Raw genomic sequence first — 26,551 nt, forward strand, 5'->3', positions numbered from 1 at the left:
ATAAGTCATACAGATTCTTAAAAATTCAATGAATAACTTAATTTGAATTGCTTCTCTATTGATACTTTTGAGCAAAATACTGGGGGACTCCTCTACCTTCTGCACCCCAAAGACAACTTTGATCCATACTCCCAGTGGGGGAGATGTGATAGGAGGAAGAGGATGAGGGCTCTGAATTCCAGCTCCATCAGCACCCAGAGAGGAAGAAAAGGAGAGGGACATTTAGATGTGGTGGCCTGAAGGGGAAGAGGACTGGACCAGGAAGAAAAGGGGAGCAATTATGTACAAATGTAGACAGACAGGTGTAGAGATGATGGTTGGCCTATGTTTGCAACATTACAACTGTGGTGGCAATGGTATGGAAGTATACCCCTACTGACATGTAATTCTGTAAACCAATACTGAATCACTAATAAAAATATATATATACTGGGGCAACCACAGGGTAGTCCTACTTTCCCTGCCTTATTCCTTTAAAAGAAAAAAAAAATTAATCCTTTCTTAAATAAAAGAAAAAAAAAGAAAAAACAAAACAAACAAAAAAACCTACCTTCACTAGCTAAACCATCTCCATTAAATCTTCTATTACCTTTGTTCCCACTTCCTGCTCCATTACCTGTTCTAGTTTACTGATTCATATTTCAAAAACCTAGCCCCTACTAAAAGTTATCCTTTTGTCACTGTCAATTTTACCATATTGACAAGTTCTTGAGTCCCCTTCCTTAATAAACAACTGTCTTATGCTTGCAGGAAAACACTCAGTACTTCAGTCATACAAGATCAAGCCTCCATTCTCGATCTCACCTTTACTTTTCTAATTATCCTTCTTTACTCATGTAAACATAACTCCAAACTTAACTACTCATGGACCTATCCTCGTAACAAAATTTTTTTCATCTTTGAAAAAGTAACCTGCTCTGTATTCATGAAATCTACTTATTTCCTATTCATCTCAATGCTATTATTAAAAAAACAACTTCCTAGACACTGGACTACTAATACTAGTTAAGATTACTGCCTTTAAATTTTGCTACCTCCTTGCAGTAGTGACTGAAAACAGCAACTGCACAGTCAGGTAGCATTCTACTCTGTTAAATCCACCAATTATTATTCACAAGCTTATAAGATCGTTTATTACTAAGGTTCAGAGAGGCTAAGACTTTTGCCCGGCATTATTAGGATGGAAATAAACAGTTTTGTTCATTATCATTTGCAAGTTCGAGAAAGAAATTAACCCCCACAATAAATCAAAACATGAAACATTTACATCCAAACTGATGCACTTCATTTTCAAAATTATCATAAGCTGTTAAAACAAACTTAGCCAAAGAAAAGGCTGAAATCAGTTTACATTTCCTAGTTGTATCAATAATAATGGCAATAGGTTTAGCTTTAAGGCAGTGAATTCAGTCCCCTTAAAATCATTGGTAATCATGAACAACCATGTGGAATCCCTAAAGATGATAGTGACCAATCTATATGTTAGAGCATTGAATCCTGAGTAATTCACATAGATACAATTTAGCAATTATTCTGTACATCAGCTTTAAAAATTTTCATGCAACTGCAGATTTCAATATAACAGTTCTTTAAAATTACCATTTCCTTAATGCAATTGCTGCATTCCAAAACACACACACAGTTATAAACCATTAATAATGACTTTAAGTAAGAAAAAAAAGTTATTTTTCTCTGGAAAACACTTACATCCCAGGATATAAAACTTAAGCAAGCCTATTTAAGAGACAAAACTTCTTCTGTTTCTGCAAACTGCTGGCTTTTAAAAGAATGTTACTCTGGTAGGACAGAAAAACATCGGAGACATACAAAATTTTGCAGTTGTAAACAAATAGATCAGGATACATACTTCCTGGAATACAAATTTTACTAAATGTTTTCTGAAAATAGAAAAAAAAAAAAAAACCTCAGTCAAGGGAACAGAAAGAAGTCTATAAAATGTTAAATTTCAAACTGACTCATGGTACAACAAATGTTACTATACAAGTTTTTAAAATGAGGTTGTTCCCCTAGCATGTTTTAAGTTATTTACGAAAAATATATAATCAGGAAAAATGAGGTATTAGAAATTGAGATATACTCATACAGCAAAGAGGTAGTAGTGGAATTCCATCGTAACTAAAAATGAATTTATATCTAAGGGTAATCGAAGACTTCAGTATGTCTTACATCTTAGGTATATAGATTTTCTCACTATTTTTAACTCCTAAGTCTATTTTAAATAAATATTTAACAGCTAAAGAACCTGTGCTTTCTTTTTTTTTCCCCCAGCAGTACTAGTAGGCTATAACCAAACCAAGAGTTTTTGTTACCATGTTTTCCATCCCTATTCCTGCTCTTTTAATAACTTACACTTACGGATGACGAGCTGTCAAAGGTGAAAAACTGGCTATAGGACACAAAACTAACTGGATTTTCTCAAAAACAGAAATGCTTGGCTATGCATTTGCATGAATGACCTTTAAAGGAAAAAAAAAAAGAATTTAACCTATATGCCAGTTTGGTCACTAGTAAAATGATCAATCTGAGAGGTAAAATGACTACAAATGTACCTAAAATGAAAATTAGGCTTAGAAATACAAAATCTTAATGTAAAAAAGATATGGCAGTCTCATAAAAAATGTTTTGGCATATTAATCTGTGTATATCTGCAACCCAAAGAAATAAAAGGACAGTTTTCTCAGGTCCCTGCATCACAACAGTTGTAGAGATAATATATAATAATAAACTAAGTATAGCTATACTCATACTCAGAAGCAGTTTTTAGTTATGATCTATCATATTTCAAATATGGTCTTTAAAAATACCCTGCTATACTGTTCAAAACAGTAATAGTCTGTTCACGTGGCTATTCAAATTTCAAAAAACAAAGTTCAGATCTTCGACTATACTAGTCACACTCCAAGGACATGTGACTAGAAGCCACCATATTGAAGAGCACAAGGACTGTTCCTCTCATGTTAAAAAAGTACTATCAGAAAGAACTGGTCTGACAAAAATACAGTATGCTATATAGACCTATAAGATTTTTCATACTAATTTTTTAAAGGCATGCCAAAACATTACTCTCTGGTCTACAGGTTAATAATTTTTATCCATAGATGTAAAAGAATGGCATGGACTTTCCAGTCCTTAATTGAACAGTTTGTGAAGAATAAAGTTCCATATAAAGCCTAAGTAAAATATAAACTCAGATGCTTTTCACAGCATTACTGCAACACTAATTTAAAATGAAGATTTCACGCATGATGAAACTTAGCAATCGTATAAAAATGGATCTCTTCCAATATCCAAAAATATTAGGTTATAATAGCATTCACTACTACAATTTAAAACTTTTCAAGAATGAAACAAAAAGCCCCATAGACATTACTTTTTGTAGTCTTAGCAAAGGGGGGAAGGGGAAGCATTACAGACAAACTAAAACTGGTAAATTAAAATAAGAACTTTCATAGGAACAAATTACTATGGAACAAAGACAAAGAGTTTTGGCTTAAAGCATACAAAATGCTCTTCTTGTTTGTACTGATTTCTGAATCAAGAGTTGAATGGTTACAATTAAGAAAATCAAATTCATGTCCTTTTTAACTTCGTCAGAACACAATACAGAATATAAACACTGTATTAACATTTCTTTCAAATAACTTGGATTAGAGTCAGGAAGTGGGAAACAGAATAGACTGTTTTTTTTTTTTTCTCATTAGGTAGAACCCAATCATAAAATGCACACAGCTGTAGCTAAAAGAAAAATGCAAACACAACTTAACCATACTTTATTTGACTGCATCTTAGACAGCTTGCACATTTCAAATCCCATTAAATCTCTCTTTCCAAAAGGATACGGGACAACAGAAGAAAAATTATGCAGCAAAATCCAGTCATCAAACAGCACTCCAATATTTTGAGATACACATGATATATTCAACTCATATCTGACGTCAATAAAATTTACGGTTATGTTTTTACAAACCTGTAAGCCCTGCAACATCATAGCACTCATTTTAGTGATGTCATGGTGCATTGAAAAGTAATTATGATGTGCTATCAATTTGCTTTTAACTATGCTTCTGGGAAGTGATGAACTTCATGATTTTTAGATACCATAATAAATATACACATCCAGTCATACACATCAGCCAATACTATAACACAGGGCAAGGTAAAATTAAAATGTGACAAACTTCTTTACATAGATTTGTCAAGCAAATGGGGAGGGTAATTTGGGGAGAGAGGCAAAAAAAAAATCAAAAACATTTTAACAGGACTTTTTTTATTATTATTATTATTTGCTGGTTTCATTGTCAACAACTATTGTTTTCTTTCTTTCTGTGGACTTTTCCAGAGTAGTTCCATCCTAGTGTAATCAGTCCACACATCAAAAATGGTAGTATACCTGTTAGCTTCTTCAATACTAACATATAAAGCTTCATGGTAGCATTATAATAAAAATGTTCAGCAGTAACAACTGCCAAACCAGTGTCAGTGGAAAGTACAGTCGGTCACAAAGAGGCAGCACCCCATTAAAAGAAAATTGCACCAGTTTTGCTCAGTTTTAACCAAGTGAACTATCAATTTTTAAATGAACTGTTTTATGATTACACAAGAAAAATAAAAGCCCCAAATCAAAAAGTAACACTTGACGATGCTTCAATTGGAATGGAGACAATTTTGCTGCTGGGTTATCATGCCAGAGGTTAAATTTTTAGTCTAAGTAAATGCATAGCCAATTTAAAGACATAAGGCAGACAATATTAATCAATACACATCATTTGAACAGCGGTAATCATTTGATTTTTAGTCACATAGTTAAGGTCATGTTTACAAAAACCCCCAATCAATTCAGCAAAACTCAGGTCAAGTCTAGGGGGTCAGTAGTTTGGCTTTATTGACAACCTGCCCAAACCATGATGAACAAAAAACCTATCACGTATCAACCTTAGAACTGTCTCCGTCAATCTCAGAAGCATGTTCAATAATCTTTATAGATGAACAAGTAAGTCAAATATAAAGTTGTTAGGTAAAAAATAAAGTGGTGAAATAAATTTCATGACATAGGTACTGAACTGTTTTAGTTTGGCTCCTTTTAACACTATGATTGGAATTCCTCTAAATCCAAGTAGCCCAAATGAAGTTTGACCAAAAGATACTCAAAATGGTTATTTAGAAAGCTAGGTATAATATGGCCATATTTATAATATATGTAAACCAATATTCTTTCTTCCCATTAAGCTTTCAAGAGCAATATAAAATGGGTAGAAAAAAGTTTAAAGGTAAGAACTATAAACAATCCCACCAACAGGAAATTTTAATTTTTATTAAATCTTAGATTGTTATTTTAAAAGCACTTGTTAACCATGTTCACTTTCAAGACACTACACTGAGCAAGGAGCAGCTTTCCTGGGGCGGGGGGTGGGGAGGGATTCAAACTTTCCTGAAGGAGGCTTCTACCAACTGTTAATGGAGGTAGAGTTTAAACAAACAGAAAAAAAAAATACAGTAATTACAGTCACAAAGTAAATCAAAACCAAATCCCAGCATATCCAAATTAAAGAAACACTAACACAGACTGTTACAAAACACTTTTTTCATAGAGAACGATTTTTTTAATGGGTACTGAGACTTTCCAGTTAAATAAATTATCCATCCCAGATTGCCTGACTAACCTGAAAGCAAAAACTTTAAAATTTGTTACATCACACTAACTGGCCAAAGTACAATGTAGCCAATGAAAAGGGTGATGGCTACCAAGGAAACCCATAGAATTCATTTCATGTCTCTTGAGAAGTTCTTCTAAGAATTTGCTAAAAGAAAAAAAAAATCAGTTTTAAATGGTTACAAATTGGAAATTTATTTCCAGTATCAAGGACCAAAAATGAAGCATTTTAAAGAAATGGCAGTAAATGTAAATCCAATGTAGTGGGGTGGGGGAGGAGAGAAATGTTGCAACTAATTTGTAAAAGCTGCCCTTCACAGACAAGCAATAACTTTGATTAATTAAAATCACATCAGTTCACATTACCTTTCTATCTTTTCCAAAAATTCCCTTGCTCTTAAAAAAAAAAAAAGTGCATCCAAAACCCAGTAACTCCTGGCTTCATCAATTTTTCTCACTCCTTTTGAGCCATCTGTCAAGGTTTTTCCAAGTAGATTCAACTTCTTACTGTAGGGAAAGAAGGGACTTCTAAAGTGAATTACTGTCACACACGTGTGAAAAAATTTTCAAATTATAAAAATCTGAAATAATTTATTATAAAATTTAGAACTGAAATAGAAGTAAAGGTTTGCTTGCAAAAGCCTTAAAGAAAAGGAATATAGCATGCACTCAGGAACTAGAAATGAAGACAAATATACTTTTATCTACACAGGCACTGGCAGACACAATTTAATTAGCTTTACTCATTGTGAGACACACCCAACCCTACATTACATTTTTTTCATTCACTAATCACTGAGGTACCAATATTCAAGAATGGAAAATTTAAGTGAAAAAATAAAACCTAAAATTGAAGTTTTTTCCCCCACCCCCTCAGAAAACTATGGCAGGTCTTGTGTGAAATGTTAGTATACTTAAAGATTTTTACACTCTACATTGGCTTTTTTAAGAAACAGAAACCATGTCCCACTTACTGGTTCTGTGATAAAATGACCACTGTGTAATCAACACTGTCAGCACACTTTGCAAATGAACAAAACAAATCTTGCCTATCGACTGGCACATCCTCTTGGTACCAAAAAACTCTTGAAGTTTAAATCAATCTCTTTTAATTCAGAACAAATGCGCCATGCCAAAGTGCAACAAATATTGTGTGACACTCAATGAAACACTGACAAATAAGAGTTGCATGGAAGTTACTAAATCCACCTGCAAAGCAATTCTGTACAAATTGCATTGCATGCAAGGGTCAATTCTGTGTAGTTGGAAAGTTGCTCCTTGATGTCAGTTTCTCAACGCAGCCATAATTTAAGTCGCAGTGCATCAACTCCATTTAAATAGTATCTGAACAGCCTCTTATCTCGAACAAACCCAAGGTTTTCATAAAGTTTCAAAGCAGATTTATTTGTTATTTCTGTTTCCAAAACAACCTTTAAGAAAAAGAAAAAAAAACTATTATAATTTTATATTTGAAATTAATTTATGTTTGATAACTAACACAGTAAAAAAATTAGATTAAGAAAACAGCATTTTTTGTGGCTTGAAATTTTCAGCAGTGAAAATATTATACGTTTTATGCTAAAGATGAGCTAGAGATGAATTATTTCACTGTGGAAAGTAACAATGTAAAAATAAAACAGAAAAAAAAAACCAGAATTTAAAAAATTAATCCACTCTCTGAAAATTTTACACTGACCTCCAACTTTTATATTTTTGTCAAATTGTCATCATTTATTCCGGCAAGAACTACCATCTTTGTCTAAAGTATAGACCACAGAGTAAACTATAGCCCTTGACCAGATATGCCTATCTGTTTCTATAAATAAAATTCTATTAGAACACAGCTGTGCCAATTTGTTTACATGGTGTCTATACTGCTTTCTCAACTCAAGGGGAGAGGTTAGCAATTGCATAGGCAGAAAGTCTAGAAAGTCTACAAATTATTTGCCATCTGCCCTTTGCAGAGAAAGTTTGCCAAACATCAACCAAAGGCATCCAAGTATCATTGTATATTATCACTTGGAAAACTTTACAGAAATGATTGCTAAACCCTACCCCCAGAGTTTGAGGTCTGAAGTGACGCCCAAGGATTTATTTTTTTTATTGTTTTATTAGGGACATAATGATTTATAAGAGTTATTACCTGAATATAATTTCTCATCTTTCCATAATGGGCATTTGCCCAGCAACCTCACTACTAACTTAGGTCCTCCTGTATATCAGGTCTCAAATGTCCACTCAATTCTCTTTCCTGGTAGGATTCTTTTTTTTTTTTTTTTTAAACAAATGGCTAGGTAATGCTGATGGTGCTGGCAAAGGATCTATATTTTGTGAACCACCATGTAGTTATTATAGATATCAACATTTAGCAGGACAGTGTTAACTTCCACCTGAGTTTTTTTGTTTTCCTTAAGATTATTAGTGATAAAAAAAAAAAAGGAACCAGATCATCACTATAGCATATGTGATGCTGGCAACTGACCTCAAGACCTCATGCTTGAGGGTCCATCACTTTACCCACCATGTCACCTCCAGGGGTGCACATCCAAGTCTTTTGCTTAGCCAATAGCCCTGGAAATAAAGGACTGATACTTTTTAATATTATATGATTTTCTCGATTTTTTTTTCCCCTAGCACTCTCTACCAAGATATGTTCTAACAAATCCTCTTATTTATATACACAGCTCTGTTTGCCATTTTAAAAATATTTATTTTGGTTTAAAGATACAGGGATACACCAGAGCACTTCTCAGCTCTGGGTTATAGTGGTGCGAGGGATTGAACCTGGGACTTCAGAGCCTCAGGCATGAAAGTCTTACATAATCATTATACTCTCTCCCTAGTCCTATTTGCCATATTTAATTAGATTCTCAGCTTATTCCACTGAGAATTATCAATACAGTGAGCCAGTTACTGTTAGGATGTCATAACTTTCAGGTTTTTAGAGTGGTGAAAGTGGGACAAAGTACAATTAATCAAAGGTAAAGCATATATCTCTTCCAGTCCTATTTAAAACTTTCATAAACACTGACAAGAATTCAAACAGCAGATAATAAAGGCTAAACTTACATGTCCAAAATTGAATGCATGATAAAATCTGGATCTTATCCTTGCCTCAAACCTGAAAGCTAAGAGTCATCTTTGAACCTCTTTCCTGTTCTAGTCTCAGCAGCCATCACCTTTCATTGTAATTATAACCTCCTAACTCAAAAGGCTTCACATTCTCAAGGGAAGTAATGGTTTCTACTTAATTCCCTGTTTTAAGCCACTTATTGACTGACTCTCCTTTTTGTTCTCAAGATTAAGTCCACAAATCAGAGACCATCTAAGGAGAGACCTTAAAGACCCTAGTCTTTGTTTTGGGAGCCCACCATAAGATATAAGACATTCTGGGGAGTCGGGCTGTAGTGCAGCGGGTTAAGCGCAGGTGGCGCAAAGCACAAGGACCGGCATAAGGATCCTGGTTCGAACCCCGGCTCCCCACCTGCAGGGGAGTCGCTTCACAGGCGGTGAAGCAGGTCTGCAGGTGTCTATCTTTCTCTCCCCCTCTCTGTTTCTCTCTGTCCTATCCAACAACGACAACAACAATAATAACTACAACAATAAAATAAGGGCAACAAAAGGGAATAAATAAAATAAAATATTTTAAAAATTTAAAAAAAAAGATATAAGACATTCCCATCTTAGACATTTCAGAACATAAACTGTTGTCATTGTCTGGAACAATGTTCTTCCAAATCTTCCTTATGGCCTTAGCTTGCCACTTCCATACTGGGTAGAGTGTTCTTTTCCTCTTATACTACACTGACAGCACACTGTACTGCTCCTTATTCAACCAAAGATAACTGTGTCATTTCTCTTCAGGGGTGAGCACAAAAGGAGGGTCCATCTGCACCTCCATTACATTTATTTCCTCTAGGTCCAACACATAAGTGATTCTTAAACATTTGTTAAATATACATGTACTTAGTATCTTTCATTATATTACCTATATTACATAAACAATAAACAAAGTACTGTGAAGCTTCTAAATGATCAATGGACTCCAAAAGAAAGCATTGTTTTAATGCCATTATCAATATACATGTTAACTCATAAAAGCAAGTCGCATGTTAAATCAAAACTTTTAGACATCTAAAAAGAAGTTATGATAGTTCAGGATCAAAGGAAAATGTTACCAGGAAGGTCATAAGTAAAAGTTGTGGAGCAAGCAAATTAAGGAAAGAATAAAAAGCCAAAACGTTCTCTTTACTAGCTTAAACAGAAATGGAATTAAATTTTTAGTATGTATGTCATCTACCAGTTCCTAGCATTCTAACATGGCCAATACAAGTTTTCAGTTTGGAACAATCCTAAGACATTCCTAGACTCTGGTTTTAGGTCAGCACTCAATCAAAACTGAATTACTAAATCAAAAACAATGAACAGGTGATAACACTGCAGCACCTCCAAACTTGTGACTGATTTCACACACACACACACAAAGGAGGAATTTAAAAAGTAACCTTCACTGAAGGCTTACCAAAATTCAAATCTGAACTAGAGTTAAATAGCTTGCACTTTGACTCCCCTCACTCTTCCAGTTAACTGTCTCCTGAAAAACAAAGTAGCTAATGGGATCTTTAACCTATTCATAGCACTATGAAGGGTATCAAGTTCACTTTCACTGATATTTGGCAGTAAAAACATACTTAAGAGGAAGAGGTAAAGTGTTGCATTCACATTTGTTGGCATTTTAATGAAATAAGTCCAACTATAAACAAAAAGTCACACAAAAGGCTAACTTTAGCTAAAATGAAATTTTTCTAAGTATACTCACATCTTTCAAACAAAAAGGTAATATACTGTTTGACACAGCAGAAAACGTCAGGGAAAAAAAAGCAACTACATTTTTTTTTTTTTTGCCTGTCCCTGGCCTGGTGACCGGCCCGGCCACGGGGCCACAGCCAGGGAATAAGGCCAGCGGCTGCTCTCCGAGGACTCCAGCACGCCGGGGCAACGTCATGCCTCGGTGAGACTCTAGCCTCACAGCAACTACATTTTTAATACTTAATCACACTCATTCTAAGTATATTAAAAGAGAATCTGGGTTAATACTGGAAATTCATTACAAAATCGTTCTTTTAGCCCACATCACAAAAGTACTACATAGACAGCAAAGGATAATAAGGTTATTTTGGTCCTGAAGTTTGACAAAGTTGAATTCCACTTAACAGAAAAAAGAATTACAGTGAAACTCCGAGTCTCTTAGCAACCAACCATTGTTAGGTCAAACCAAAACATTACAACTCCGAAAGTAGTTTTTAATATTGTAGGCAGCAAACTCCCGTAGGGAGAGTAAGTAGATTTGCTCACTGCCTGAATCTAAGCATTAGCTTCTTGTACATAACAGGAATTCCACTGGTAGTGTTGAATGAACAACTCGAATGCTCTTTTTTTATTTTATTTTATTTTATTTATTTATTCCCTTTTGTTGCCCTTGTTGTTCCATTGTTGTAGTCATCACTGTTGCTGTCGTCGGATAGGACAGAGAGAAATGGAGAGAGGAGGGGAAGACAGAGAGGGGGAGAGAAAGACAGACACCTGCAGACCTGCCTCACCGCCAGTGAAGAAACTCCCCTGCAGGTGGGGAGCCAAGGTCCGATCCGGGATCCCCATGCTGGTCCTTGTGCTCCGCGCCACAAGCGCTCAACCCGCTGCGCTACAGCCCAACTCCCAACTCGAATGCTCTTTACAATTAACCTTTTAAGATCAGAATTATGGGTAAGGGAGCATAGTAATTATGCAAAAAGACTCCCATGCCTTGTGGCTCCAAGGTACCAGCTTCAATCCCCTAGAATACCTCACAAGCCAGAGCAGAACAATGTTCTGATAAAAAAAATCAATAAAAATTAAAAAACAAATCAGAATTACTATATATTGTGCTGAGACAAACTGAAAGTTAGTATACTTGACAAAAGCAAGTCAATCTCAAATGCTTATAGTTTGTAAATAACTTCATTTCAGTGTCCTGGGAGATGGCATGGTGAATAAATGATTGGACTCTCAAACCTAGGGTCCTGAGTATGATCCCTGACATGACATGTGCCAGAATGATGTTCTGACTCTTTCAAATATAAATATAAATATAAATATGCTAGAAATGGATCGACTCTGTGATCCCGTATTCCCTCTCTTTAGGATATATGCAAAGGAAACAAACATTTGAAAAGAACTATTGATATGTCTACCATAGACATTGATATGTCTTTCATAGCAGCACAATCTGTAAATAGCACAAAGCTCAAAGCAACGCAAATGTTCAACAACAGGTGAATGGCTAAGAAAGTTGTGGTACAGGGGCTGAGCAGTGCTGCACGTGGTTGAGCACACACATCACCATGCACAAAGACCCAGGCTCAAGCCCACCTGCCAGCAGAAGAAGCTTCATGAGCAGTGAAATAGGTCTGTAGGTGTCTATCTCTCTCCCTATCTTCCCTTCCCCTATAATTTTCTCTATGTTCCATCAAATGTAATAGAAAGAAAGAAAGAAGGAAGGAAGGAAAGAAAGAAAGAAAGAAAAGGGAGGGAGGGGGAGAGAGAGAGAAGGAAAAAATTCACCAGGAGTGGTGGATTCATAGTACAGGCATTGAGCCCCAGTGATAAACCTGGATGGATGGATGGATGGAAGGAAGGAAGGAAGGAAGGAAGGAAGGGAGGAAGGGAGGGAGAGAGGGAGGGGCGAAGGAAGGAAGGGAAAGAGGAAGGGAAGGAGGGAAAGGAGTGAGGAAGGCATAGAGGGGGAGAGAGGGAAGAAAGTTGTAGTACACAATGGATTACTATTGTTAAAAAAAAAATTAATTCGTCATCTTTGACTCATTTGGATGGAACCTGAAGGAATGTTAAGTGAGATAAGCCAAAAAGAGAAGGTTGAATACTAGATGACTTCACTCATAGGCAGAACTTAAGAAACAAGGACAGAAAGAGAAACACAAGTGAAACTTGAACTGGGTTTGGTGTATTGCACCAAAGCAAAGGGCTTTAAGAAAAGAGGGTGGGGATGGGCTGGAGGGAAAGGGATTGGGGTCCTGATGCATGATAGTGGAAACGGAACTAAATTGGGGTTAAAAATATTTTGCACACACATATCATGGGGAAATAAGAAACTGTACTTATGTGTCAACAACTGTATTATAGACCATTAACCACCCCCTCCATAAAACATAAAGAAAGTAAAAATAGGGAGTCAGGCGGTAGCACAGTGGGTTAAGCACAGGTGGTACAAAGTGCAAGGACCAGCGTAAGAATCCCAGTTCAAGCCTCCAGCTCCCCACCTGCAGGGGAGTCGATTCACAGGCGGTGAAGCAGGTCTGCAAGTGTCTATCTTTCTCTCCCCCTCTGTCTTCCCCTCCTCTTTCCATTTCTGTCTTATCCAACAATAACTACAACAATAAAACAAGGGCAACAAAAGGAAATAAATATATTTTTTAAAAAGTTTAAAAAAAGTAAAAATAGCACCATTTATCTTATATATTACTATCAATTGTATGCTGTTTTGTTATCACATAGCATGCTTATTACTGTTTATTTAAATTAATCTAACACTGTGAGAATGTGTGTTAATACAGTGATTATGGAAAACAGTATCAAGGTGCTATAAAAATTTAAAAATAGAACTGACATAATTTAGCAGTATTTGCTTTTGGTACATATCCAAAGCAAAATCAATATGTCAAAGATAAATCTTCACTTTCACCTTCACTGCAGCATTATGACAATCACCAAGTATGAAAACAACCTAGAAGTCTACCACCAAACGAATGCACAATAAAAATATGTGACATACACAAAGTGGAATACTATGTAGTCACATGAAAGGAAATCCATTATGACAATACAGATAAACCTAGAAGACAATGTAAGTGACATATGTCAGACAAAGAAGACAAACTGTAAGATCTCACTTTATGAAGAAATAGTCAAACTCAGAAGCAAAGGTGGTTGCCAGGTACTAGGGAAGAAAAATGATAAGATGGTCAATCAAAAAATCTGTTAAGGGGTGGGGGTAGATAGCTTAATAGTTATACAGAGACTCTGAAGCCTGAGGCTCCAAAGTCCCAGGTTTAATGCCCTACACAACCATAATCTTTTTAAAAGATTTTATTTATTTATTCATGAAGAATGATAGGCAGAGAGAGAGAGAAAGAACTAGGTAGTAACACTCTGGTACATGTGCTGTCAGGGAATGAACTCCAGACCTCACGCTTGAGAAACCAATACTTTCTCCACTGCACCACACCCCAGGTTCAATCTTAAAACCGCTATTATGGACCAGGTGGTGGCGCACGTGGTTAAGCACACACATTACAGTGCACAAGGGCGCAGGTTCAAGCCCCTGATCCCCACCTGCAGGGGGGAAAGCTTCACGAGTGGTGAAGTAGGGCTGCAGGTGTCTCTCTGTCTCTTTTCCTCTCTATCTCCCTCTCTCAATTTCTCTCGGTCTCTATTCAATAAAAAACAAGAAATATATTTTGCTTTCTGCGGTTACCAGGACACCGCCCCACCCCCACAGCCCCTCTGCCCTGCCCTCAATAAAGCACTTTGTCCGCAAAAAGAAAAAAAAAACATTTGCCGAAGTTGAGGGTGCTCTAGTCTCTCTCCCCCTTTTCTTTCCCTCCCTCCCTCTCCTCCTTCATAAAAATAATAAAATCATAAATATTTTAATATATATTTTATTTATTTATTCCCTTTTGTTGCCCTTGTTTCATTGTTATAGTTATTATTGTTGTCGTTGTTGGATAGGACAGAGAGAAATGGAGAGAAGAGGGAGAAGACAGAGAGGGGGAGAGAAAGATACACCCACCTGCAGACCTGCTTCACCGCCTGTGAAGCAACTCCCCTGCAGGTGGGGAGTCAGGGGCTCGAACCGGGATCCTTATGCCGGTCCTTGTGCTTTGTGCCACCTGCGCTTAACCCGCTGCGCTACAGCCCGACTCCGTTTTTTTTTTTTAACATAAATATTTTTAAACATGTATATTTAATCCTCCACACTAGTGGAGTAGTACTGTGGTTTTAAAAAAAAAAAACCAAGTAGTGCCGTGGTTTTAAAAAAAAAATCTGTCAAGGTTAACAGGTTTTTAAAAGTATTTTAATTTTATTTTAATGAGAAAGAGTAGACACAGAAAGAGACCAGAGCACTACTCAGTTCTGGCTTATGGTGGTGCTGGGGATTGAACCTGGGGCTTCAGAGCCTTACCATTATGCTGTCTCCCCAGCCCAGTAACATTGACTCTTTAAATTGCACCAAGAAACTCTGATAGCTGTTTATGCTCATCATGTACTAGTCAACTTAATATCGTAAGAGGATACTTTAAATATGAACTTTCTGTTACTAAATTTTCAGAGATGGGAAATTTGAGAGACATCTACACCTTAAAAAGCAAAGCACTGTGTATCATGGTGATAGGTAGGTTCCTTATTTCAGACACACAACTTCTACTTTTAAATGCAGTGCAGTAGGGCTGGGTAGTGGTGCACTTCTGGCTAATCACAGGTTACCAAGCACAAAGATCCAGGTTCAACCCCTCAGTTTCCACCTGCAATAGGGAAGCTTCATGAACGGTGGAATAGTGTTCTAGGTCTCTCTTTCTCTCTCCTCTCTTCCCTCTCGATTTCTCTATTTCTATCAATAAATAAAAATAAAAAATACTTTTTAAAAAATGAGGCATAGTGGATAAACTGCTACTCTCCACATGAGATCCTGAGTTTGACTCTTGGCATTTTACATGCCAGAGTAATAGTCTAGGTCTCTTTTCCTCCTCTCTCTTACTAATATGGCATTTTTAAAAATGAAATGTATGCTTTTGAAAATGGATTCATGATATTTACATGCATGTTTAACATATTTATGATTTTATTATTTTTATGATGGGGGGAGAAGACAGGGGGAGAGAGACTGGAGCACCACTCAACTCTGGCAAATGATAGTTTTAAGACTGAACCTGGGGTGTGGTCTGGGAGGTGGTACAGTGGAGAAAGTGTTGGTCTCTCAAGCATGAGGTTCGGAATTCAATCCCTGGCAGCACATGTACCAGAGTGATATCTGGTTTGTTCGTTCATTCTTTCCTTCTCTCTCTTGCCTATCATTCTTCATGAATAAATAAATCTTTAAAAAAAAAAAAAGATTTAACCTCAGGTCTGTCAATGCAAGTCCTGTGTGCTACCAATATCCTATTTTCCTGATCCTATATGTGTTTTTATGTTTATATTTTTACTATCTCCCTGATGTAAAATGTGGGCCTAAGATACTTGTCCTTGTAACTATTACATCATTAGGCAATCAAAGCAAATATGGATGTGACCAAATCAAAACCAGATCAACTGGCTAGGCAATGCATTTCTTTCTTTTCTTTCTTCATTTTTTATTAGAGCACTTCTCAGCTCTGGCTTATAATGGTGTTGGGGATTGAACCTGGGACCTTGATGCCTCAGACATGAAAGTTGTTTTTTTTTTGTGTGTGTGTAACTATTATGCTATTTCTCCAGCCCAGCAATGCATTTCTTTTTTTTTTATAAAGAAGCAAACATTTTGTTTGTTTAATGCCATAATGTCTTTGCTCTAAATTTATAAAAAATGAAACTGAATTTTGGCTATGTTATTTAACATATCCAAATGTGACATAAAATGTTAGGGCTGGGGATAGAGCATAATAGTTATACAAAAGACTCTGAGATCCCAGGTTCAATCCTCAGTACCACGATAAACTAGAGCCAAATGGTGCAGTAGTCTCTCTCTTTCTGTATTTTTCTCATTAAAATATGTAACTATTTTAATGAATGTTAGCTGGGGCCAGGTAGCGGCGTACTCGCTAGAATACACGTTACGATATAGAAGGGGCTGCGTTCAATCCTCCAACCCTACCTGCAGGGGGAAAACCTCACAAATGGTGAAGCAGTGCTGCAAGGGTCTCTCTTCCATTCTATCTCCCTCTTCTCTACGGATTTGTCTGTCTCTATCCAGTAAAAAGAAATGCTAGTAAAGTCATCCCAAGGCAAAAAATATCAGATCAAGAGAGAATATATTACTATTAATATTTGAGCAAAAAACATGACACATTTAAACTCTGATGACTACTCTGTCTTAATTTTATGCTACCTATCTTTGTATGACAAATGACAAACAAAAAATAAGAGCAATATAAATATGACTTAAGATAAAAAATGAATCCTGCAAAAAGAACAGAAAAATGAAAACTGAATACAGACTGAAAAGCTGCAATGAAATATTAAAAGATTTCTCTGGAGACAGGTTGATAAGTATAAAAATCTCTATTTTATAAGAGTAAAAAAAAAGCAAGTATGTCTGGGAAAATAGATAAAGCATTGGTCTCTCAAGCATGAGTTTGAGTCCTGGCATTACATATGTTAGGGCTCTGGTTTTTTCTTTCTCCTATCTTTCATAAATAAATCTATTTTAAGACAAAACAAACAACAAAAAAGGAGGAAGAGGGGGAAAAAAGGAGAAAGAGGAGGGGAGGAGGGGGAGGAGAAGAAAGAGAAAGAGGAAAGAAGAGAGTGCGGTAGTGATGTACATATCACAATGCACAGGGATCTATATTTAAGAGCCTTGGTCCCTACCTGCAGAGAAGTTTCACAAGCCATGAAGTAATCCTGCAGGCATCCCTTTATCTCTAGTACACACACAAGCCAAACACACACCCTCCCCCCGCCCCAATTATCAAAAAAAGGTCCCAAGAACACCAGGAGCAATGGACTGGTCATGCAAGTGCTGAGTCCCACTGATAACAAAAAACAGTACAACCTAAATAATAGAAAATATATTAACCAGGGCCGGGTGGTGGTGCACCTGGTTGAGCGCACACATTACAGTGAACAAGGACCCAGGTTTGAGCCCCTGATCCCCACCTGCAGGGGGAAAGCTTTGCAAGTAGTGAAGCAGTGTTGCAAGTGTATCTCTCTCCCTCTATATCACCCCCTTCCCTCTTGATTTCTGATTGTCTCCATCAAATAAAATAAAAGATAATGAAAAATTTAAAAAAATGTAATTTAAAACCCTTCTCAAGCATCTTTCTGACAGATTTTCTGCCAGTAGGTCATGACTGCTAAATATCTAGAAAGGTTAGCCCAACTTAATAAAAATAAAATACGCTAAGCGCTTCCATTGTATTGCAACTACCGTAAAGTATCAAAGGTTTTCCTCAGCTCAACTATACATACATATACACATAGACACAGAGTTTTCTGGGGGCTGGGTCATCCATCTGGTAGAACACACATACTGAAATATGCAAGGATCTGCGTTCAAGTCCCTGTCCCTACCCATAAGAGGGAAATTTCACAAGTGCTAAAGCAGCGCTGTAGGTATGTTTTTTCTCTCTATCTCCCCTTTAACTTTCAATTTCTGTCTCTATATAAAACAAAGAAGTAAAATTAAAAAACACATGTGTAGGGAGTCGGGTGGTAGCACAGTCGTTAAACGCACGTGGCGCAAAGCGCAAGGATCGGTGTAAGGATCCCGGTTCGAGCACCCAGCTCCCCACCTGCAGGGGAGTCGCTTCACAAGTGGTGAAACAGTTCTGCAGATGTCTTTCTTTCCCCCTCTCTGTCTTCCCCTCCTCTCTCTATTTCTCTCTGTCCTATCCAACAGCGATGACATCAATAATAATTATGACTACAACAATAAAACAAGGGCAATGAAAGGGAATAAATTAATTAATTTAAAAAAACGTGTAAAAACCACCACCACCACCACCACCACCACCACTACTACTATATTGTATACACTGAAGGTATTTTAGGGGCCAAGAGATTGCTCACCCACCCGGTAGAGCAGATAATTTACAATGTGCAGAGACCTAGGTTTTAAGTCCCAAAATACCATGTGCTTGCTACATTCAATAATTTTATCTTTCTCTCCTTATTAAAATATGCCTCAGTCTATAAAGGACCCAATTAAAACATTATTAAATAGTATCTCCTTTAATTTTTTTTATTCCTTCTGGACATAAAACTTTTCACTCTCTGATTTTTTTTTTTTGGATAAGACAGAGAAATCGAGAGAGGGGAAGACAGAGGAGAATCTTTTATCTCTATTTGTCACTCTCATTTTTTATTGAGAGGTTATTGGTTCACAATAAATATAACATTTCTCAGTTTTCTGTGTCTTCCTGTCCTTTCTCTTTCTTTATATATTTTTATTTATTTATTCCCTTGTTGTTGTTATTGATGTTGTCATTGTCAACAATAGGACAGAGAGAAATGGAGAAAGGAGGGGAAGACAGAGAGTGGGAAAGACAGACACCTGTAGACCTGCTTCACTGCCTGTGAAGTGACTCCCCAGCAGGTGGGGAGCTGGGGCCTCGGACTGCAATCCTTACGCCGGTCCTTTATTGGGGGATTAATGTTATACATTCGACAGTAAACACAATAGTCTGTACATGCACAGCATTTCTCAGTTTTCCACATAACATACAACACCCACTAGGTCCTCTGTCATCCTTTTTGGACCTGTACTGATTTTCTTGACATGCCCTTTTGTAGCAGTTATTTTACTTAAGTCTACTTGGTCAGAGTCTTATGTGTTAGCACTAAGGAGTGTAGGAATGGGAGGCTACAAAAGTAGTAAAGCAGTGGTGTGATGTCTCTTCTTATCTCGGTTCTCTCTATCCCTATCTATGGAGAAGGGCACATCAAAAAGTAGCAGGTATTTTAGGAACCCGTTAGCCCTGCAGATAATTTTTTTTAATCTTAATATGTACAAAAAGTAAGTAATTGCTATTCTCTTCAGAAAGTTTAAAAATAAAGTTAATTAAAATAAAACCACATTTGAGAGCCCCCACACCTATGGACATCTAATCTTTGACAAAGGGGCTCAGACTATTAAATGGGGAAAGCAAAGTTTCTTCAACAAATGGTGTTGAAAAAAAATGGGTTGAAACATGCAGAAGAATGAAACTGAACCACTGTATTTCACCAAATACAAAAGTAAATTCCAAGTGGATCAAGGACTTGGATGTTAGACCACAAATTATCAAATACTTAGAAGAAAATATTGGCAGAACTCTTTTCTGCATACATTTTAAAGACATCTTCAATGAAACGAATCCAATTACAAAGAAGACTAAGGCAAGTATAAACCTATGGGACTACATCAAATTAAAAAGCTTCTTCACAGCAAAAGAAACCACTACCCAAACCAAGAGACCCCTCACAGAATGGGAGAAGATCTTTACATGCCATACATCAGATAAGAGTTTAATAACCAACATATATAAAGAGCTTGCCAGATTCAACAAGACAACAAATAACCCCATCCAAAAATGGGGGGAGGACATGGACAGAATATTCACCACAGAAGAGATCCAAAAGGCTGAGAAACATATGAAAAAATGCTCCAAGTCTCTGATTGTCAGAGAAATGCAAATAAAGACAACAATGAGATAGATATCACTTCACTCCTGTGAGAATGTCATACATCAGAAAAGGTAACAGCAGCAAATGCTGGAGAGGGTGTGGGGTCAAAGGAACCCTCCTACACTGCTGGTGGGAATGCAAATTGGTCCAACCTCTGTGGAGAACAGTCTGGAGAACTCTCAGAAGGCTAGAAATGGACCTACCCTATGACCCTGCAATTCCTCTCCTGGGGATATATCCTAAGGAACCCAACACACCCATCCAAAAAGATCTGTGTGTACATATGTTCTCGGCAGCACAATTTGTAATAGCCAAATCCTGGAAGCAACCCAGGTGTCCAACAACAGATGAGTGGCTGAGCAAGTTGTGGTATATATACACAATGGAATACTAGTCAGCTGTAAAAAATGGTGACTTCACCGTTTTCAGCCGATCTTGGATGGACCTTGAAAAAAATCATGTTGAGTGAAATAAGTCAGAAACAGAAGGATGAATATGGGATGATCTCACTCTCAGGCAGAAGTTGAAAAACAAGATCAGAAAAGAAAACAGAAGTAGAACCTGAAACGGAATTGGCATATCGCACCAAAGTAAAAGACTCTGGGGTGGGGGTGGGTAGGGAGAATACAGGTCCAAGAAGGATTCAGAGGACCTAGTGAGGGTTGTATTTTTAAATGGGAAACTGGGGAATGTTATGCATGTAAAACATTAATTCCCCAATAAAAAAAAAAAAAACCACATTTGAAAAAAAAAAAAAGGACAGATAAAAAGTTGAAGAGGCAGGGGCAGGGTGGTGGTGCACCTGGATGAGTATACATGCTACAATGTGCAAGGCTACAATGCACAAGGACCCAGGTTTGAGTCCCTAATCCCCACCTGCAGGAGGAAAGGTTTGTGAGTGTGAAGCAGGGCTGTAGGTGTCTGTCTCTCTATCTCCCCCTCTCCTCTCAATTATTGTCATTATCCAATTAATAAATATATAAAGATAACCCCCCAAAAAAAGGTTGAAGAGTCTATAAGCACAGAACTAGTCACTTAATAAAGATTACAGGTTCATGAACCATCTACACAAATGCCACATTGAATACTAAAAGTAAAAAACAGTAACCAGGAAAAGACATTTCCACTCTCCTTAATGGCTAACACAAAGATTTTGACCAAGTAGATTTAAGTAAAATAACTGCTACAAAAAGGGAAGTTAAGAAAATCAGAGTGAAAACTTTTCTGTCCAGAAGGAAAAAGAAAATTTAAAGGAGATAGAAACTATTTGATAATGTTTGAATTGGGTCCTTTATAGACTGAGGCATATTCTAATAAGGAAAGATCAAACTATTGAATCTAGCAAGCACAACCATGAGAAAGCACTTACACTAGAGTAGAAGAGAGTGAAACTAAACTGAGATGAAATGGTATTATTAATATCATGAAATAGAGCCAATGAACACATTACTGTCAAAAAGTAAAAGGGAAAGGGGGTTTACTTAGTTTAAAACTGAATGGAAGTGAGAGTGAAAGCCTTATAAAGAGTGAATAAGAGTTTTGGCCCTTTATATACCAAATTCTTTATCTGAATAATGTGGGACACAGATAATTTATTTTTTCAGAACAATAGAGGACCACTAATGCAGAGATAAGTTATTCAAATAACAACAACAACAAAACAAAAAAACAATTCCAAAGATTTCTTCTACTAACTGTTATACTGTTATGAACACGTTTGGTAAGCCTGCCTTTTATTGATGAGGTGATGAAGCCAACATGCATGGCTATACTCCAAACACAAAAACTTATGACTGGATAGATCTGTCTTGTCATATGTATATCCCAAGCTTGAGTTTCAGCACCATGTGGAAAGTGGAAACTCTGGTGCTGTGGTGACTCTATCCCTCTCTCTGAATGAAAAGGCAATATAGGTTGTAATATCACTCTCAAAAGAAGAAGAGGATGAGGAAGGGGAAAAGGAGGAGGAAGAAGAGGTAGTGAAGGGATACGAGGAAAAAAGGAAAAACAAATACCAGCAAGGATGTGGACCAATTTAACAAAACAGAGCTGGTGGAAATATAATTTGCTTTAGTCCTTGTGGAAAAGTCTGGAGGGTAAGGGAGATAGCATAACTGTCATGCAAAAAAAAAAAAAAATCTTCATGCCTGAGGTTCCAAAGTCCCAGGTTCAATCTTCCACACCACCATAAGCCAGAGCTGAGCAGTATAGCAGTCTCTCTTTCTCTGTAGCTTTCACTTTTTACTTCTCTCATTAAAAGAAATTATATATACTTTAATAGCCTGTAGATTTCTCAAAAAGATTGAAAATCGACCTGCATATGATCTGATAATTCCTCTCCTAGATTACCTATCCACCTTCTGTACACCAAAAAGAATTTTGGTCCATATTCCCAGAGGTGCACAAATGTTAGGGGAAGATGACTCTGAACTCTAACTCCATAAAGACCCAGAGAAAGAGAGAAAAAGGAAGGATATTCAGAAGTAGTAACAGGTGTAGGTATGACTTAGAAAGAGAAGGCAGGACAACAGAAAAATATAAGCAAATATATATAGATAGTTATAGAAATAGTAGTCAACCCGTATCTGTGACCTTGGGAGAACTACTGGTTTCCAATGGAGGGAATGGGGACACAGAATTCTGCTGGTGGGATCAGTGCAGATTATATCCCTGCTATCTCATAATTTTGTAAATTAATATTAAATCACTGATAAAAAATTTTAAAGCTGGTTTCTGGGGATGGGTGGTAACAACTGTTAAGTGCACACATTACCATGTGTAAAGACCCAGGTTCAAGCCCAGGCTCCCATCTCCAGAGAAGAATCTTCACATGGGGTAAAACAGTGCTGCAGGTATCCCGTTCACTCTCCCTCTCCTTTCCTTCTCAATTTCTTCCTCTACCCAACTAAAAAAAAAAAATGGTTATCTTTTCCCTGCAAGATCATTATTTAATGCTGGTTTTTTCTTTCCCAGTGTTGCAGGTATCCCGTTCACTCTCCCTCTCCTTTCCTTCTCAATTCCTTTCTCTACCCAACTAAAAAAAAAAATGGTTATCTTTTTCCTGCAAGATCATCATTTAATGCTGGTTTTTTCTTTCCCAGTGTGAAATGAGCTGACAGTTGTCACACAGTTAAATAAAAAGGTCATAACTTATAAAGGCCAATATGAAAGTAGTTTAGATAAAAATGATCTTAAGTGATTTAACTGGTAACTGAAAATATCAAAAGACAGTTTGCAATGAAATCTGCAGCATGAATATTACATTAAAATTTCCAACAGAATATTAGTCACAGTAAAAGTTCTTAAACATTTATAATGACTTACCTCATCACAGTCTCCCTCTACCATGGCATATATAGCTTTCTTAACCAAATTGGTACCTAGAATATAGATCTAAGTGTTAATAATGAAAAACTGTAATTAGTTTTTTATTATATCCCAAGTTATGATCTTATAATCAACAAAAATGCTAAATTCTAGGTTCTACCTTAAAAGCAAATATACAGATTATCTCAAATAAAACATTTTTTTTAAGGGTGTACTGCACCAAAGTAAAAGTCTCTGGGGTCAGGGGGAGGGTTTAGATCCTGAACATGATGCCAGAGGAGGACCTAGTGAGGGTTAAATGGAAATGTAGAAAGCTGAGAAATGTCACACATGTACGAACTTCTGTATTTTACTGTTTACTGCAAACCATTAATTCCCTAATAAAGAAATTTTTTAAAAAAGACAATTTTTTACTTAAACTGAAAGGTCAGTAAGAGTCTACACAAATAAATGTAACTTTCCTTTTCTAAGACCATGTTTCCTGGTATCTGTTCCAAGCAGGAGTTTGTGCTATCCTGTTTAAGGTATTAAAAAAAGGGGGGGGGGGGCTTCGATATGGGCAGAGGAAACCAGGAACAGCTTGAGTGAGCAAGTACTCACTTAAGAAATCCTTCGGGAGTAGGGCAGTAGCGCAGCGGGTTAAGCGCTGGTGGCACAAAGCCCAAGGACCAGTGTAAGGATCCTGATTCAAGCCCCCGGCTCCCCACCTGCAGGGGAGTCGCTTCACAGGCAGTGAAGCAGGTCTGCAGGTGTCTATCTTCCTCTCACCCTCTCTGTCTTCCCCTCCTCTCTCCATTCTCTCTGTCCTATCCAACATCAATAACACCAATAACTACAACAATAAAATGAAAAGGGCAACAAAAGGGAATAAATAAATATTAAAAAAAAAAAAAAAACTCCTTCAGCCAAACTTAACAAAGACTGTCACATCAAAACTGCTGTGACCCAAGGTGGACCTGAGATACTGACTGAGTTGGTTGGTTTCCATAACCTGGACACACTAAAGGCTGAACACCCTAATACTAGTGATGTGTCTGAAAATGTCTAGGGAAAATGTATTCTACCTCAAGGCCAGATATGTTTAGTACATTAAAAGGACTGCTGAAATTTTCAAAAGAAATGAAAACTTAAGAAATCTCTTACTTTTCAAACCATACACAGGAGCAAGCATATACTACATAGGCCAAAGTATGCCTAACAATCTTTAAACTACTATTTTCTGTCCTCTAATTTAGCCAAGCAGTTGCTTGTCATTCGCTGTGGTCCTTACTAGTTCTTTTTAATATATTAAAATACTCAAACATGGGGCCAGGCGTTGGCACAACTGGTTGAGTGCATACACTACAGTGCACAAGGACTCAAGTTCAAGCCCCTGGACCGAACCTGCAGGGGAAAAGCTTCTCAAGTGGTGAAGCAGGGCTGTAGGTCTCTGTCTTTCTCCCTCTCTCTCTCCCTCTCCCCTCTCAATTTCTCTCTGCTCTATCTAATAATAAATAAATAAAAATATTTTTAAAAACCTCAAACTTGAGAATTTCACAAACTTGATTCATTTGAAATTTTAGTGGCAAATTTTATATATACATATATATATACATATATATATATATATTTATCATTATAAGAGAAGTTGGTTAAACCTAAGAATATACTAAGTCCAATCTATAATGATTTTTCATATCTAAGACTGCCAAACAGTATTACACTAGACAATATGATTATTAGTTTAAAAAATAAACTACAAGTGACAAAACTATAAGTAATCAAATACTGGTATAGGCATCAAATCATTTTTCTTTTTAAAAATTTTGTTGTTGTTGTTATTGGATAGAGACAGAGAGAAACTGAAAGAGAAGGGGGAGATAGAGAGGAAGAGAGACAGAGACACCTGCAGACCTGCTTCACTGTGAAGTGACTCCCCTGCAGGTGGGAAGCCGGAGGCACTTTGCGCCATGTGTGCTTAACCCACTGCACTACCTCTTGACTCCCAAAATTGTTTTTCATGATACTTATCTTCAGTGTATTCAAAAACTCGACAGCCTCAGACACCTACCTGTTTGCCAACTTGATCCTCCACCTTGAACAAAGAGTCAGTAGGTTCTAGACTCTAGGACAATGGTTCTTAATCAGGCTCACATTACCTGGAAAAGCTTCAGTCCTACTTCTAACAAACAAAATGCTAAGAGAATGGCCTAAGTATTTGTTTGTAAACCAGATATATTATTCTAATAACCACATTAAGATATACTGAAAATGCCAGGAAGGTAACAAGAAGAGAGAAGTTAGGGATAGTAAGAAGCAATCCCCCTTCCCCTTGAATGTTCCCTAACACTTAATGGCAGTAATAATCTCTGCATGATTCTTCCTTGACTGAGGCCCCTGAACTCAAGTATAGATAGTTACTTACTGGTTATGACCTTGTACTGTTAATGTGATCCAAAAATGTTTGGAAGTGAAAAATGACCACCTGCTGCGTCTTAGAAGATAGTTCACAAATTCCGAGTTAAACATTAATTTAAAAAAAAAGTTCATCTTTTTAAAGTTTGAAAATATTTTAAAAACCAACCAAACTTCTTCCCCTACTTTCATGTGCATTTCTACACATTTACATATAAGTCTCTTCCAAAACCAAGAATGAAAATAACTTATACATTCTTTTAGTGATATTTTTCTTACCAATGCCATTTCTCCTGTATTTGGAATCCACGGCTAACATGGCTATATAACCTCTGCGGAACATCTTTTTGTGCATATCCAACTTGCAAACGATGGCACCTACACACTCCTCCCCTACCATGGCCTTAAAAATAAACAAACAGTTATGAAGAATACATTGCCATTTTCCCATGGAAACAGCAACCAACCATTGGTTAAAAGTTTTGAGGGATATTACAAATTGTGCTGCTATGAAAATAGGTATACACAGATCTTTTTGTATGGGTGTGTAGGGTTCTTTAGGAGAGGAATTGCTGGGAGGATATAGGCAGAGGGTTAGAGTGTTTTTGCAGAAAACTGAGAAAATTTACACATGTACCAACAACTGTATTTCCTGCTAACTATAAACCATTAATCCCTCCAATAAAAAAATTAAAAAACAAAAGTTTTGAGAAAAAAAAGATGGTAACTCTAGCAAGAGCACCATCA

General features: G+C 36.8%; 1 protein-coding gene and 1 non-coding gene across 2 annotated transcripts in view; both read right to left on the minus strand.

Moving 5' to 3' along the window:
* Positions 1-3,776: 3,776 nt before the first annotated feature.
* NAA30 (N-alpha-acetyltransferase 30, NatC catalytic subunit) overlaps positions 3,777-26,551 on the minus strand; it is a 34,420-nt gene continuing 11,645 nt past the window's right edge. Inside the window, exons 3-5 of the mRNA XM_007535761.3 lie at positions 26,084-26,207; positions 23,408-23,463; positions 3,777-7,101 (exon numbers count right to left, since the gene is read on the minus strand). Coding sequence (XP_007535823.1) covers positions 6,964-7,101; positions 23,408-23,463; positions 26,084-26,207 — 318 coding nt within the window. The 3' untranslated portion in view covers positions 3,777-6,963. The remainder of the gene's footprint in view (positions 7,102-23,407; positions 23,464-26,083; positions 26,208-26,551) is intronic.
* Positions 10,575-10,701, minus strand: LOC132533635 (small nucleolar RNA SNORA3/SNORA45 family). Its single transcript, XR_009545492.1, has one exon. It is a non-coding gene; the product is annotated as a small nucleolar RNA SNORA3/SNORA45 family (small nucleolar RNA).

Source organism: Erinaceus europaeus, chromosome 16, assembly GCF_950295315.1.
Source record: "Erinaceus europaeus chromosome 16, mEriEur2.1, whole genome shotgun sequence".
Taxonomy (NCBI): domain Eukaryota; kingdom Metazoa; phylum Chordata; class Mammalia; order Eulipotyphla; family Erinaceidae; genus Erinaceus; species Erinaceus europaeus.